This window comes from Pteropus medius, unplaced genomic scaffold (assembly GCF_902729225.1).
Source record: "Pteropus medius unplaced genomic scaffold, Ma_sr-lr_union100, whole genome shotgun sequence".
Lineage (NCBI taxonomy): Eukaryota > Metazoa > Chordata > Mammalia > Chiroptera > Pteropodidae > Pteropus > Pteropus medius.
In genome coordinates, this window is record NW_024353909.1 from 304,757 (window position 1) to 319,163 (window position 14,407).

A 14,407-nucleotide genomic window follows, 5' to 3' on the forward strand; every position below is an offset into this window, starting at 1 on the left:
TTAAAGTGGTCGCTGGGAGAACAGAACAAGGGGAGTGGGGAGTGTGGGGATGGTGAGGACAGGGAGCTATTCAAACTGTTTGACAGCTCAATGTATTATCATAAAGTAAACATCTAAATAACCACAACCAAATCAAGGCATGGACATTGCAAGGACCCCAAAAGCTCCTTCCTGCCTCCTCCAATTGCCACCCCAAACCTGAGTTTGATGATAATCACTTTCTTGTTTTCCTATATAAAGGCATGAACCTGAGCATGCATCCCTATGCATTAAGTTTAGCCCTCTCTGTTATTTAAAAAAAAAAAAAAAACTTTTTAATGAAGAAAAATACCCATACAGAAAAGTTCACATACCATAAGTGCATATAGCATGCTGAATGTTCACACAATGAACACCCCCATGTATCCAGTACCTGGATCAATATACTGCACTTTACCAGCAATCAGAAGCCCTTCCTTATGCTCCACCGTCCAGTCATTACCTCCCCCAAAGATAACCCTAACCTGACTTCAATGGCAGAGATCAATTTTGCCTGTTTCTGTACTTTTAAAAATGGAATAATACAGTATTATTTTGTTCCTGACTTCTTCCACTCAACACTTGTGAGATTCTTGCAAGTTGTTGTGTGTAACTGTAGTTTGTTCTTTTTCATTGCTATGTACTAGTCCATGGAGTTACTAGAGCAGTTTATTTCTCTATTGTTGGGTTATTTTCAGTTTGGAATTATTAAAAATAATAATTTTTAATAATAAGTTCTTCTCTGAATATGTCTTTTTATGCAGGCATTTCTGCTGGGTCTTTAGGGAAAAAATTGCTAAGTCCTTGGATATACATGTCTCAAACTTTAGTAAATAATGTCAAACTGTTTTTCAAAGTAGTTTTTCTGTTTATACTGCCACCAGCTGGGTGTGAGAATGCCTGTTGCTCCACATACTTGCTACCACTTGGTATTATCTCTTAAATTTTAGTTATCTTCTCGATGAGTTTTATTCTGAATTTCCTTACTAATATTTTCATATTCTTATTGGCCAACTGAATATACTTTCTTGTAAAGTTTCTATTCATATGTCTTCCCCACTTTTATGTCTCTGGATGCAAGCCCTTTGTCAATTATATGTGTTAAAAATTTCTCCCACTCTGTGGCTTGCTTTCTTACTCTTTTTAGTGGTATTTTATGATAAGCATAAATTATTAATTTTAATGAATCCAATTTATCAATCTTTTCCTTTGTCATTATGTCCAGTGTTCCTAGGCTGAGGTCACAAATATTATCTTCCTATACTACCTTCTAGGAGTTTTATTCTCTTACCTTTTGCATTTGGATCAATAACATATTCAATTTAATTTAATTTTGTATTTCGTTTTCTGTGTGTTGTGCCCTAGGGGTCAACATTCTTTTAATTACAGTTGGCATTCAATATTATTTTATATTAGTTTTTGGGTGTATAGCACAGTGGTTAGACATTTATATAATTTACAAAGTGATCCCTTCATTAGTCTAGTATCCACCTCCCCCCACTCCCCAAATGGATATCCAATTGTCCCAGTTGATTCCTATGGGTTCATCCTTATTCTCCTCTACCTCACATCCTGCTCTCCTTCCTAACTTCTACCCTTGTTTACTTGTACAGTCTGAAGATTCAGCACCAGATGAACAGGTAACAGCCTTTCATAGATTTTTCCATTGGTTCCTACATATGCGTTAGGTCTAATCCCTATAATAAATTTATCATTTTATATCATTCAATAATGCATCTACTTATGTGATCAAACACTGGATGATATAATACTCTGACAGTGGGAAGACTCACTCTACTAGATATCAAGACTTGTTTTAAAATTGTCGTAATTAAGACAGTGTAGTATTGTTACTATGATAAACAACAGTCCAAATAAAGGGAACGGAATTCAAAAGTAGACCCACACCTATGTAACATAGGTGGCACTATAGTCTCCCTTTCTCCCAATTTCAAGTTACCATAGAAGGAATTTAGATTTGGCTCTGGCCCACCCTTGTGGATTGGGAGAGGAAAATGGCCAAACATGGAGCATCTGTAGTAAACCAAACAGTTGGCACTAGTTCCGCACCACCCCCCTTTTTTTTTAAGATTTTCTTTTCAAGACTTGATTTTCCCCTTCCATTAAACAGTTAAAAAAAAAATCAGAGGACCTTATCTGAAAAATCTAAAATCTTTACAAACTTTCTTTTGCTATTATCAAACAAGTTACTATTTATTTTATAAATGGTATCAGCTTCTTAAAAAAACAAATTTAAATTATTCAGCGAGAGATTGGGGATGCACCCACTGTCATACTCCATTACGGGGTCAATAAACTCTGAACTCTATTTCTTTGTGTTCTGTGGGATCAGGCTTTTAGCAGTGAGTACGGTAAGATGCCTCTGCCTTCCTGAGATGAGACAAAGCTGGAGGCCAATGGAAACCACTCACCTTGAGCAGCTAGAGCTAAATCACAAGACCCCTTACCACCCAAGAACCTATGGGACCACACCCTCTACCCTCTCCACATGTGACAAAGGAAGAACATTCACACCTGGCTCCATGCCCAAAATGTTTATTCTTAGCATATGCTTGTGCCCAAATGACTAGGAGGGGGACTTTCTGAGACTTCGCTGAGGTGACCTCTGGGGAACTGGCCAGGTCACCAGAGCCACAGGATGAGAACTGAGAAGATGGCAGAAGCCTCAAGGCTTAGAACAAGGTGTGGGGAGGCTTTCGAAGGCCTTTGGAGAACATGATTGGTTGGCCACTTGGTCATCTCCAGGTGTGTGGCCAGGTGTTCTCTGTGAGGCTGGGACAGGAGGTGAGAGTGGCAGGACCTGCCCACCTGCCTGTCTGGAAACTCATCCTCTGAAGGGCTCTGACCACGGTTTTCATCTCTCACCTGGTGATGGGAGTGAGCAGTCAGTGGCCCCCGCAGCACCCACCTCACCTGCTCAAACAACTGAACCACCCTTGTGCCCAACCCAGCATAATACCTGTTCCACTTGTCCGAAGACCCGCAGCAGATTTCCACGAAGGACGCCCTGGAGCTCCTCCTCACTCCAGCCACGTCTCAGCAACTCTTCTATTAGTACCGGGTATGTGGACACGTCCGACAGCCCCTGGGGGAACCTGTGTGACCACCAGCCAGTTCTGTGGGACCTCAGCCCTGATCTTGGTCTAGGACCATTATCTTACCAACCTCAAATCACATATGGGAAGGTGAAGGCCATGTTTTTCAGGTTACTGAATGCAACTTTGGAAGCTCCTTAAAGATTGGGCTTTTGCAGCATCTACCTGCTGAGCAGATGATCAGCCCACAACACATCTGCTGGGCTGGGAGTGGAGGTAGTGCTGGGCAGATGAGATCTACCTGGGGGAGGGGAGTACTTAATGAGGTTGATGACCTAGACTGGCAGTGAGTTCAGGAGGCCACAGAAGGGACAGGGAGAGCTCAGGAAACAGGCCCTGGGTGTCAGGAGATCTCAAGTGGGCTGGAAGACAAAAGCTTATGGTTGAGGCTTGAAGGATTCGAGGACCACAGGATGGGGAATTAGAACTCCCTGCTATACCCAGCCTAAGAAAAACCCCAGGGAAATACTCACCGGCCAGACCCATCATAATTTCCGCCAATCCCGATGAATTCAGATCCAATGACTGCCCTGATGTGGTCAAAGTGATCTAGAGGGTGGAGGTTAGTGACGGGCAGCACTGGGCTGGAGTCAGATCCTAGGATTAGCCCTGGTCTGGGAAAGCACAGCCCTGGTTAATTCCCCTGGCCACAGCACTCCAGGCTATGGCAGCTGACTCCACAGAGCTCCTGGCCAGTTGTGAGTTCTGAAGTGGCTACAGGCTGGACACTGGACCCAGAGTGGACCTCAGAGCAGCCCCTTTGGACATTTTCCTGCCCAGGAGCCACCTCTCCTTGAAAGCCTTGTCAGGGATCTGCCTGTCCTATCCAGAGATGTGGGAATAAAAGTGAGACTCAGAGGCAGAGGCAATTGCCTCCCCAAACCCATCAGCATTGACTATGGGCCCAGATCTGGGTGGCAGTGAAGGGCTGTGTCTACTCTCCTGGGTTGTTGGGAGGTCTGCCCATTGCCCAGCAGGTGTGTTAGACTGCTGGAGTTGTCCTGAGGGTCCTGATGGCCACAAGCCCAAGTTTGAACTGCACAAGGAGTTGAAGTGGGGCTTACCTGCCACAGTGGACACATTAGCAAACAGGTTGCACTGCAGCACCCCTATAGACAGCGTCACCATCACAATGCCACCATTCTTTTTCTATAGGGATAAACAAATGGATACTCACCTTGGCCCTTCTGGCCTGGGGTCCCTGGTAGGACAGTGCTCAGTCTTGGCTTCAGGGGTTAGAAGACCCCTCACCTCTCAGTTTGTGGGTCCCTGGGTAGAACTGATTTGGCCTTGAGTTTCAGAGATGAAGGAAGGTTAACCAGCCTTGGGTCCAAGGGTAATTGGGGCCTGGGACGGTAACTTTGTTCAAGGTCAAGAATCTGTATGAAGCATGCCTAGTCCTAGGTTTGAGGGCTGGGGTGGCCGCTCACCACAAGTTGCAGGATGTCATCGGGAACATTCAGCAAACTGTCGCAAACAGCCCTGGCAGCTGAGTGGGAGAAGATCACAGGAGCCTTCGACACCTTCAGAGCTCGCCGCACCAAGGCATCCGATGCATGGGACAAGTCAACCATCATGCCCAGGCGGTTCATTTCCCCTACCACCTTCTGCAGGGACAGTTGTTGTTGTTTTTTGTTTTTGTTTGTTTGTTTTTTTGGCAGGGGAGAGTGTCAGGGATGCACATGTGTGCATATATCTGTAGGGAACGGCTGGGTTAGGAAAGGGAACAGGAGTCCTACCTCACCAAAGCTTGTCAACCCGCTGACGTTGATGTAGAAGTGGTGTCTATACTTGGTGGAGCTCTCTGCCCTGCAGGACAGCAGAGGGCAATCTAGTGGGTCATCAAAGCCTGGGGGCTCTGCAGTCCCCCTGTTTGTCCATCCATCGTTCCTCCAGAACAGGGTAAGAACCTGGGCCAGCTGCTTTCTGGGAGTGTGAGAGACCTGCTGGTAGCCAGTCTCCTTCTACGGACTCCTCTGTCCTCAGCTCTCTGGAAGTTTCCCCACCATGCCATCTACCATTCCACCCTGGCCAGGCACTATGCTCACCAGGGCGTGCTGCAGGTGAAGGTGAGTGTTAGGTAGCGTACTCCCAGCAGATAGAAACTGCGCAGCACAGAGAGGCTGCTGTCCAGTGAGTGACCACCTTCCACACCAATGAGGCAGGCCAGCTTTTGAGTGCTGTTCAGACCTAGAAGAGGATGGATAACCAAGTGGTCAGGGCTTAGAGCCAGAACCACCAGAGAGCGCCCCTGACTATTCTCCCATTCGCCAGCCCACCTTTGGCTGAGGTCACAAGCTCCAGTTCAGAGTAGGAGGCACACATGCGATGAATGAGGTCAATCTGCTCCAGTGTGAGGCGCACAGCATCCTGGTCCTGGGACTGGCATGGGGTGTAGGCTGACCAGAACTAGGGTAGGCCCGGGGGTCCATAATGAGATCAGGGTGGTCTCTGACGCACTTGGCCTGCCACTCTTTCTTAGCCCCCAAGGTACTCACTTGGGTCAGTGACCCAAGTGAAGCACTGCATGACCCCATGGGGTACCTTGATGACTATTCAATTTGCTGCCAGCAGCCAAACTGTGGACTCATGACATATCATCATTGCCTGCTGTTTGTCTATGTGCTATGTGAATGCCCCAAGGCCAATCCACCAGGTCCTTTGTGGTTTTAGCATCTCCCACACTCACCAGGGATTTTTCTGGTCAATTTTTGTGTGTCTCCACAGAACCTAGGCACCCATGTGGCACCCTAGGCACCCTGTCTTGGCCTCCAGTGCCCCCACACTCCCCAGCAACCACATGATGGCACGCTGTGTGTCCTATGATACCTAGTAACCCAGAGGACTGCCTACCCAGGTTTCTGTGGCCCTCAAATACCCCAGCAATCATTCTGTGGCACCCTGTGTCTGTGGTACCTGGGCACCCACGAGGCCATCCCTAAGCTTGTCCAGGCTGGTCTGGCCACGACTGAAGTTGCGTAGGTTAACATCTTGCAGCCTGTTCTGGAAAAGCTGTTTCAGGAGCAGGGGCAGGTGGTTGTGGCTGAGGGAGTCACGGCAAGGTTAGTGTGGGGACATGGCTTCCAGGTCAGGCAGGACATGTCGACATGCCTGGGCCTATCCTGTCCCACCTCTCCTCCCCACCTCACGCAGACAACATGGAGACCTCCAGAGGTTCAGCTTGGGGGGCATTGTTCCACCAGGAACAGAGTAATAATGGGGGAAGGGAGCCCATGGGTGACGGTGGAGAGAGTGTATCCAGGTGTGGTGTGAAGGAGCCTCCTCACTAGCCTCGCACGCTCAGGAACCCCTGCCCTGCCTAAGGGTGAGCTCAGCCCCCTCTGGTCCCCACACCGCGTCTACGCACCCATCCACGAGCGGGAAGTCCCGCATCAGGGCCTGCACGCGCTCCCGCGTACTCCGGACGCTGGGGGTGCCTGGCCTGGTCGGGGCGCTGGTGGGTCCCAGCACTGTCGGGGCGCTGGAGGCGCCAGGCACGGCCTGGGTGCGGGTTATGGGCCACGGTAGCAGCCACAGCAGAAGCAGCAGACGCAGCAGAGGCCGCCGGCCGAGCACGCGGGGACCTTCAAGGCCCGTGGGCTGCATGCCTCGCAGGGCCATGCAGGCGGGCAGGGGCTGGTCTCGAGAGCCCGAGAAGGGCAGGAGAAGCGCAGAGGAGCAGAGGGCGACCATGGGGTCCCGACCGTCGATTTAGGTGACTCAGCAGCACGGCCTCGAGAGGAGAGGAATCAGGACGTGGCGACAGGCGCCTGGGCATCCGCGACACCGCCGCCAGGGGGCGGCACGGCCCTCGCTCCCCCAACTAGGAGGGCTCCCGGATGGGCCAGGCTGGCCTCTGCCGCGAGCGCCCTCTAGCGACCCATCGCTGTCTCCCTCCGCCCCTGCTCCTGGCCCTGCATCTACCGCTCTTCCCGGCTTCCTAAACCAACAACAGACTAGGGGAGGCCAGTGGGGCAACTGAGGCCCAGGAATGTTCCTAATCTCACCGCTAACCAGACAAGTCTCAGGTCTATGTGGGCTTTGAGCTGCAGGGCTGTGCTTCACCCTCCAACAGGTTAACTATTCTATGAAATTCTAAGCCCCAGCTCAGAAGAGTGAATTAGATCTGTTTTGACTGACAGAAAAAAGATTCCCGACCTATATAATAAAAATGAAATTTAAGAACAATATTTAGGGGAGACCATTTTGTTTTAGCATCTAGTATTGAAATTTGTGTCTGTACATATGTTAAAAAGACTCTAGAGGAGTTCACATACTAAACAGTTAATAGTAGCCATCTTGGGAAGGGGATTGCCTGCTCCCTGGTCACTTTATGTACTTTCCACGTAATATGGTTATCTTGGCTGAGGGAATCCAGTGAGAACTGGCCAGGGTGGTAAGAGTTTAGTGGAGGCACCAGAGCAGTGGCTGAGCCTTAAAAGGATGTCAGGCCAGGGGAGTAGAGAGGGCATCCCAGGTTGGCCAGTAGCCCAGTCGTCCTGATTTGGGGAGGATGACTGTGCTGTGGGAAGGAACTGGAAGATCCTTGAAGGCAGAGGGGGACAAGATGAGGTTGGAGCTCTTGGTGCTAAGAGCATGGGGAGCTTCGTCTGATACATGACTTCACCTGGGGCGGAAATCCTTCAAAATAAGAGAGTTTTCAGGCTGGCCAGAGGCCTGGACAGTATAATTTATTGTTTTCTTCAGGAAAAGCCCTGGTTTAGGGGGAACTGACCTCAGAACTGCATTCGGGTAGCATCTGAGCCTCCTGGACCTGCATCAGGTTCTGCCAGGCTGAGAAGGGCCAACAGCATAGACTGAAATCTGAGTTGTCACCCCTTTTACATCTGCATCTGTCTCCTGTTCTCCCACCTGGGCTCTGTGATAAGTAGGCCTTCCCTCTGGGCACCAGGAGAAAGGCCTTGGCCTCTGGTGACCACTGCCCCCATCCATCTCTGCCCCCTCCTCATGGTGTTACAGACCAAGTCTGACTCAGCTACCTCTAACTTTGGCTCTCTCAGAAAGGAGGAGCGGGGAGAGAGGGAGAGAGAATGAGAGAATTTGTTTTTTTATGGCGTCTCATGTACTTTGCTGACCTGCCATGGAGGTCTTCGTTTAAGAGACATTAAACAACATAATGAATGATTACTTTACTGACAGTTTATCAAAAGTGTGAAAGCATTGTATATACAGCTGTTTCCTATATTAATCTTAGGTGAAAGGAGAGGGCCTAATGTTTATAATAAAATTTTAAAATGTTATCACATTAATACATAAACAGTTCCAAATGTCTGGTTTGGTTAAGTAAATCAAAGTTACAGTCCTCCTGACAACAACAAGAAAAGTTGGGCAAAATATAAAAAGGATCTTCTCAAGGCACCAGGGAGTTAAAATACTAAAAAATTACTTGTCCAGGATCCAGGGAGAATAGAAGAAACCCAGAGATGGGCCTAGGTTTTAGACTGTTTCTTCCACTAGGGGCATTGTGGGGCTGAAACAGATTAGCTTCCAGGGTCCACCAAGGTCAGGAGAAACCTGAAGGGCCCTTAGTTTTGAGTTGGAATACAAAAGAATACACCCTAGGAGAAAGTGAATCAGGCCTGGAGGAATCCTGGTTATTAAGAATTGTCTCTCAACTCCAGATCCAGCCTTCTGTTCTCTGCTCTGTGGAGCTGGGACTCAAGGGAAACTGAAAGGCAGGAGGAGAAAACGGAAATGTTTTTTTCTGTTCCTGTCACTGCTGCTCTAGCAGTGGCAATTGGCTGTAGTCTCCAACTTCTGGCTGTGACAGAGTAGCCTTGCCATGCCCATTTAGAACACCTGCACCAGCTGAGTTCAGCCTCATCTCAGAAGTTTGAGCCCCAACTATACAGGGCCCTCCTCTAAGCTTCTATCTTATAGTAACTCTCACTTCTTCCCATATTTTCCTAAATGGACTCTGAACTGAATAAGCTCACCTTGAAAGGCAGCAGAGAACATGGTCTGGGTTGTTTGGGAAGATACCATTGATTGTGATGTTTTAAAGCCCTGTGAGCCATAAAAGGGAGAAAAACGGAGACAGACAAGTAAGTTGATCTCAGAGCACTACTCAGTTGATCCAAAAGGAGTGAAGAAAGGAGAGAAGAGGTGAAACAAATACAAAGCACTATTAAAACTTTCTGAGTAACAGTGCAGAACCCACCAATATGGAGCCTGAAGCAAGAGGAAAAATGTGTACTCTGATGTACAATTTTAATGTATTTTTTGTTTTATTTTTAATATATTTTTAATAGTTAACCTTTCCAGAACATTAAAATAGTTGAAAATGTTAAAGAACTGAAAAAAGAGGTATACTAAAACTCACAACATTATTTTACATTTCCATAATTTTATTTATATCCACACCAAAATTATAATTGTACTTTCCTGGCTTTAATGAAGCAAACTCATGAATAATATTTTCAAACCTACTTCTTTGCTTAGCTCACTTTCTGTTGCGAGATTGCATGTTTGACAATTTCTCTTGACCAAATAATTTTTAAATAACTGCAGCTCACCGAAACTTCTCTTAAAGGATGCTACTGTGACTGGTATAGGTAAAGTTTTTTTCAAGGTTACTTCTAAATTTGGATAAGATTCTACTAAGCAAAATATGAATCATTTCAGAAGATCCAAACAGAATGCTGATTTTATAATACAAAGCATCAATATTGCATGTTTTTTTAAAACAATTTCAGATGGAATTTCTACAGGACATGAAATTTCAGAATAAGTAAGAGCCAAGTCCATGGCTACTTTTGCCAAATCAAATGTATTTCTAGAACATAAATTTTCTTCAGTTCAAAATTCAAAATCTGAAGATATTTTGTTTAAATGTTAATACCTCCATTTCAAATGTGAAATTAGGGTACTTATAACGTCTTTAATTTATACTAGATATGCACTTTTCCTATAATAACTGATATTCTTATTAGGAGATTTGTATATTTCCGATTTCTCTCTCTGCTTTTATTAGTCTGAAATGCATTTGTTTTCCTTCATTTTTGAAGAATATTTTCACTGTGCACAGAATTCAACATTGGTAGTTACTTTCACTCATCGGGTTAAAGATATTCCACTGTGTAGATTTCCATTATTTCTGTTGAAAATTCAGTTGTCAATTTTACTGTTGTTCCTCAAATTAATGTGAATTTTCAAAATATGACTGCTTTCACAATAACCTCTTGTCTTTGGCTCCTTGTTTTTTTTTGTTTTTTTTTTTGACTTTGAAGTACATAGTTTGGGATTATTATGAATAGTCCTGCTATAAATATTATTTCATATACCTTTTGGGAAATGTATGTATACACTCTTCTTAGATATATACCTGGGGTGAAATTGCTCAGTCATGGGCTATGCATAGACTATTAGTATTACTATTTTTATTAGCCATTATTTATTGTTATCATGTTATTTATGATTAGCTGTCATTATTAACACTGTATTAACTCTTAATTTTGGCTATTATTAGTGCAGTTATTGTTATCATTAATGGCCTAGGGGTAGATGGGGTGGTTATCTAAGTATCCTGTGCCTCACAGAGAGGAAATCCCTGAGGGGTAGGTGAGGGATGGGCCCACATCCAGGGCAGTCCAACATTGAGGCCCGTGGCCCATTATGTGGCCTGACACTCTGAGCTCTGTCCAAATAGGAAAAAAGATCATTTTTGATCCAAGCAGGTTCCCTACTTGGGAATTTGAATCAGAATTCCCTGAAAGATCCCCAGGTGGTGGACAGAGGGTCAGGATGGGGATTGAGGTGAGCTACTCAGAGAGAACCCAGAGTAGGGTCCACCCTCTTGTAGCCAAAGCCACCCACTCTCTCCTTGCAGTGCCCAATCACCCGGGTGGGTTTCCTCAGGCCACTGCCAACAGGTCTTCCTTGAGTAACTTGTGGCTGAACTGCAGCAGGATGCCCTACCAGTGACCAGCCACCAGACCCCACCACAGAGGACACTCATGCCTGGTTCCAGTCCAAAATATTTATTTTTAGGAAATGTTTGTGCCTGCACAACAGGGGAATTTTGTGGGGTGTCCACGGCTGCCAAAGTGACATCTGGCAGGATTAATGGGGTTGCAAGAGCCACAGAATGAGGACTGGGAAGGAAGCAGAAACTGTGAGGCTTGGGACCATGTTGGGGGAGGATTTTGAGAATGACTCCTTAGGTGACATCTTGGGTGTCCAATGTGTCGAAGTCTCAGTTAGTTTCTGGTCTGGAGGCATAAATTGTCTCTGATGCAGGCGTGAGAGGACAGAGCGGCAAGAGCTGCCTAGCTGCTCATCCGGGAACTCATCCTCCAAGGGCCTTTGCCCCTTGTTTTTCTCCCGTACCTGGAGGCAGAAGTTGGTGGTCAGCAGCTCCCACAGCTTCCCTCAACACACCTGCTCAGACTCCTGAGATACTCTTTTGCCCAGCCCCGCATACCTGTTCCACTTGTCCGAAGACCCGCAGCAGATTTCCACGAAGGACGCCCTGGAGCTCCTCCTCACTCCAGCCACGTCTCAGCAACTCTTCTATTAGTACCGGGTAAGTGGACACGTCCTCCAGACCCTGGGGGAACCTGTGTGGCCATCAGACAACCAGATGTTGGGCCCCAGACCTGTTCTCTGGTCCTGACTCAGAACCACAGCCCTATGTGTTCAGGGTCCACGGAACCCCAGCCTTGGTCAAATATGGGAAATGGAGACTTGGAGAGAGTAAATATTCACCCCTGCTCTTCATCCTTCAGAAGGAGACTCCCAAACCTCTTTGAATATTTATCAAAACTCATTTGAACGGCACAATTAAGATCTATGCCTTTCACTGAATGCAAATTTTTCCTCCATATATAAAAAGAAGAAAAACTTAAGAACTGGGTTGAACCCCTGCATGCACAGACCCAGCTTCAAGCAGAGAAGATCCTCTCATTCCAGGCCTTGCTAAGAGTCTGCTTTGAGACAGAGGGTCTGTGGCAAAAGGGGTAGGTACACATGCTGGGGAGATGAGCTCTGTCTGGTGGCTTAGCCAAATATGATGACTTAGAGTGGGACCAAGTGGACCAAAGACAGACAGAAAAGCCCAGAAAACAGACCCTGGGAGAGGGGAGATGCCAGGTGGGCCAGCAGACCTGAGGTTGTGGTCCAGGCCTAACAACCACAAGGATCATGCTGTAGTGGGCATGGTGACTATGAAGGCCCCACTGCTGCACAGCCAGCCCCAGACAAGCCAGAGGGAAGCACTCACCGGCTGGCCCCATCATAATCTCCACCAATTCCGATGAACTTGGATCCAATGACTGCCCTGATGTGGTCGAAGTGATCTGAGGGATGGAGAGTCAGCGATGTGGGGCTTCTAGGGCAGGGATGGGGGGTGGGGACTGGGTTCTGCTGATTCCCCTTCTTGTAGTCTGTAGGTCATGCAGGCCAATTCCTTCATGGACTGGCACCCACTGTGCCAACTTGAGGGCCCTGAGCTTTGACCAGAAGTGACCCCAGCTGGCTCTAGAATGGACTTCATTTTTCTTTTTTTTGGACTTCATATTTGAAATGGACCCCAGAGCCATGAGTTTGGTCCATTTCACATCAGGATTCTCCCTGTCTTGAGTCTCCTTGAGAACCAGTGGGGGCTCCTTTCCATGTGCGCGGAGGATGGGACGAAGAGAGGACAAAGAGTACAACTGACAAAGACCACAGAGATCTAAGGGGCTGTCAAGTCTCTTGGCCAGAGGCAAGGGCAGGGCACTTTGGGAGCCCCTGCAGAGGCACAAGTGGTCGGCACCCAAGCTTTTGATCTGACTGCCTCCCTTATACCCATCAGTATTTGATTATCTACTCTGGTTCCAGTTCCACGTGGCACCAAGGTGCTGTGTACTGTCCATTTTGGGGTTTTTGGGAGCTGTGCCTACTGCCAAAGGGTGGGTCAAACCACTGGGGCTGTTCTGAGGTCCAACACCCTTCAAAGATTCAGGTCCAAATTAGAGCTGTTTAGAGTCTAGGGCGGGCCTTACCTGCCACAGTGGAGACATTGGCTAAAAGGTTGCACTGCAGCACCCCCGCAGAGAAGGACACCATCATGATGCCACCATTCTTCTTCTGCAGGGATGGACAAATGGATACTCAACTTGGCCCCCCAGCACAGCTACCTGCCTGTTCACCCACTGGGCCCCTGTGAGGAAGGTGTTTAGCCCTGGCTTTGAGTCAGAGGAGACTTCACCTTGCTGGTTTGTGTGAATGGAGGAGTCTCAGTCCTAGTTTGGGTGGTGTCTTGGCCCTGGGTTTGAAGGTTTAGAGGAGTATTTACCACCTAGAACTCCAACTTGAGTTCAAGGTTCAGGGGTTGTGGACAGTGGGTTTGTGGGGTAGAAGTTCAGCTTGGGGTTTAAGGAATTTGAGGGAGCTGGGGCTTAGGTTTGAGGGCTCCTGGTTTAAACCTCTTGCTTCAGGTTCAAGAGCTGGGCAGTCTCTCACCAAAAGCTGCAGAATATCATCAGGAACATTCCGTGCATTCTTGCACACCCCTCGGGCAGCTGAGTGGGAGAAGATCACAGGTGCCTGTGATACTGCCAAGGCCCGCCGTGCCGTGTCATCTGAGACATGGGACAAGTCTACCATCATGCCCAGGCGGTTCATTTCAATCACTACCTTCTGCAGAGATAGGAGCGAGGGGAGGACAGGGGAGAGGCATTAGGGGTGCACATGTATGTGCACTTATTTGTAGAGAACAGGTAGGGTGTATACATGCATGTGGGGCAGGGTATGGAACCAGGGTCCTCACCTCACCAAAGCTGGTCAGCCCAGTGACATTGTTGTAGAAGGAGTGGATGCCCTTGGCTGAGCTCTCTGCCCTGCAGGATGGCCAAGAGGCAGTCTGACTGGTGGCCATGATTTGGCCACAAGAGCCTAGAGGCCCTATCAAACCCTCTAACCCTACAACCCCCCAGAGCAAGAGCAAGAACCCAAGCTGGGCAGTGCTTGGCAGTAGGAAGGTCCCACTGGGGATCCAGTTTTGATCTGTGAACCCAACTCCCCTCCCCACTCCAGGGTCAGTGGCAGATCCCAGGGGTAAAGCATGGTCTGGACCCCAGTGTGATCTTGAGCAGATCTCTGCCTCAGTGGGCCCATACCATCTGCACTGTGCTTACCAGGGCGTGTTGCAGGTGTGAGTGAGTGTCAAATAGCGCACACCCAGCAAATAGAAGGTACGCAAGACAGAGAGGCTACTGTCCAGTGAGTGGCCGCCCTCCACACCAATGAGGCAAGCCAACTTCCGGCTACTG

At 47.8% G+C, this 14,407-nt stretch overlaps 2 protein-coding genes across 6 annotated transcripts in view; both read right to left on the bottom strand.

The window, feature by feature from the left end:
• Window positions 1–2,564: 2,564 nt before the first annotated feature.
• Window positions 2,565–7,019, bottom strand: DPEP3 (dipeptidase 3). The gene is made up of 10 exons (XM_039851782.1): window positions 6,502–7,019; window positions 6,051–6,177; window positions 5,414–5,543; window positions 5,183–5,324; window positions 4,874–4,943; window positions 4,565–4,741; window positions 4,199–4,283; window positions 3,608–3,683; window positions 2,999–3,134; window positions 2,565–2,904 (listed from the first exon to the last, which is right to left on the bottom strand). Exons 1-10 carry the CDS (start codon window positions 6,825–6,827, stop codon window positions 2,662–2,664), a joined length of 1,512 nt encoding a protein of 503 aa, XP_039707716.1. The 5' UTR covers window positions 6,828–7,019; the 3' UTR covers window positions 2,565–2,661.
• A 4,099-nt stretch (window positions 7,020–11,118) lies between these two features.
• Window positions 11,119–14,407, bottom strand: part of LOC120593883 (dipeptidase 2-like) — a 5,782-nt gene continuing 2,493 nt past the window's right edge. For all 5 annotated transcript variants that reach the window (XM_039851821.1, XM_039851822.1, XM_039851825.1 and 2 more), the window contains exons 6-12: window positions 14,273–14,407; window positions 13,906–13,975; window positions 13,599–13,775; window positions 13,139–13,223; window positions 12,376–12,451; window positions 11,578–11,713; window positions 11,119–11,483 (exon numbers count right to left, since the gene is read on the bottom strand). In XM_039851821.1, the coding sequence (XP_039707755.1) occupies window positions 11,217–11,483; window positions 11,578–11,713; window positions 12,376–12,451; window positions 13,139–13,223; window positions 13,599–13,775; window positions 13,906–13,975; window positions 14,273–14,407 (946 nt within the window). In that variant the 3' untranslated portion in view covers window positions 11,119–11,216. The remainder of the gene's footprint in view (window positions 11,484–11,577; window positions 11,714–12,375; window positions 12,452–13,138; window positions 13,224–13,598; window positions 13,776–13,905; window positions 13,976–14,272) is intronic.

Bases quoted from the DNA above. Each gene is read 5' to 3' on its own strand.
- DPEP3 (XM_039851782.1), bottom strand. From the start codon at position 6,827: ATGGTCGCCCTCTGCTCCTCTGCGCTTCTCCTGCCCTTCTCGGGCTCT. The intron at 6,178-6,501 runs GTGCGTAGACGC...TGACTCCCTCAG, and splicing joins GACTTCCCGCTCGTGGATGG to CCACAACCACCTGCCCCTGC. The intron at 3,135-3,607 runs GTGAGTATTTCC...GTGGTCACACAG, and splicing joins AATTATGATGGGTCTGGCCG to GTTCCCCCAGGGGCTGTCGG.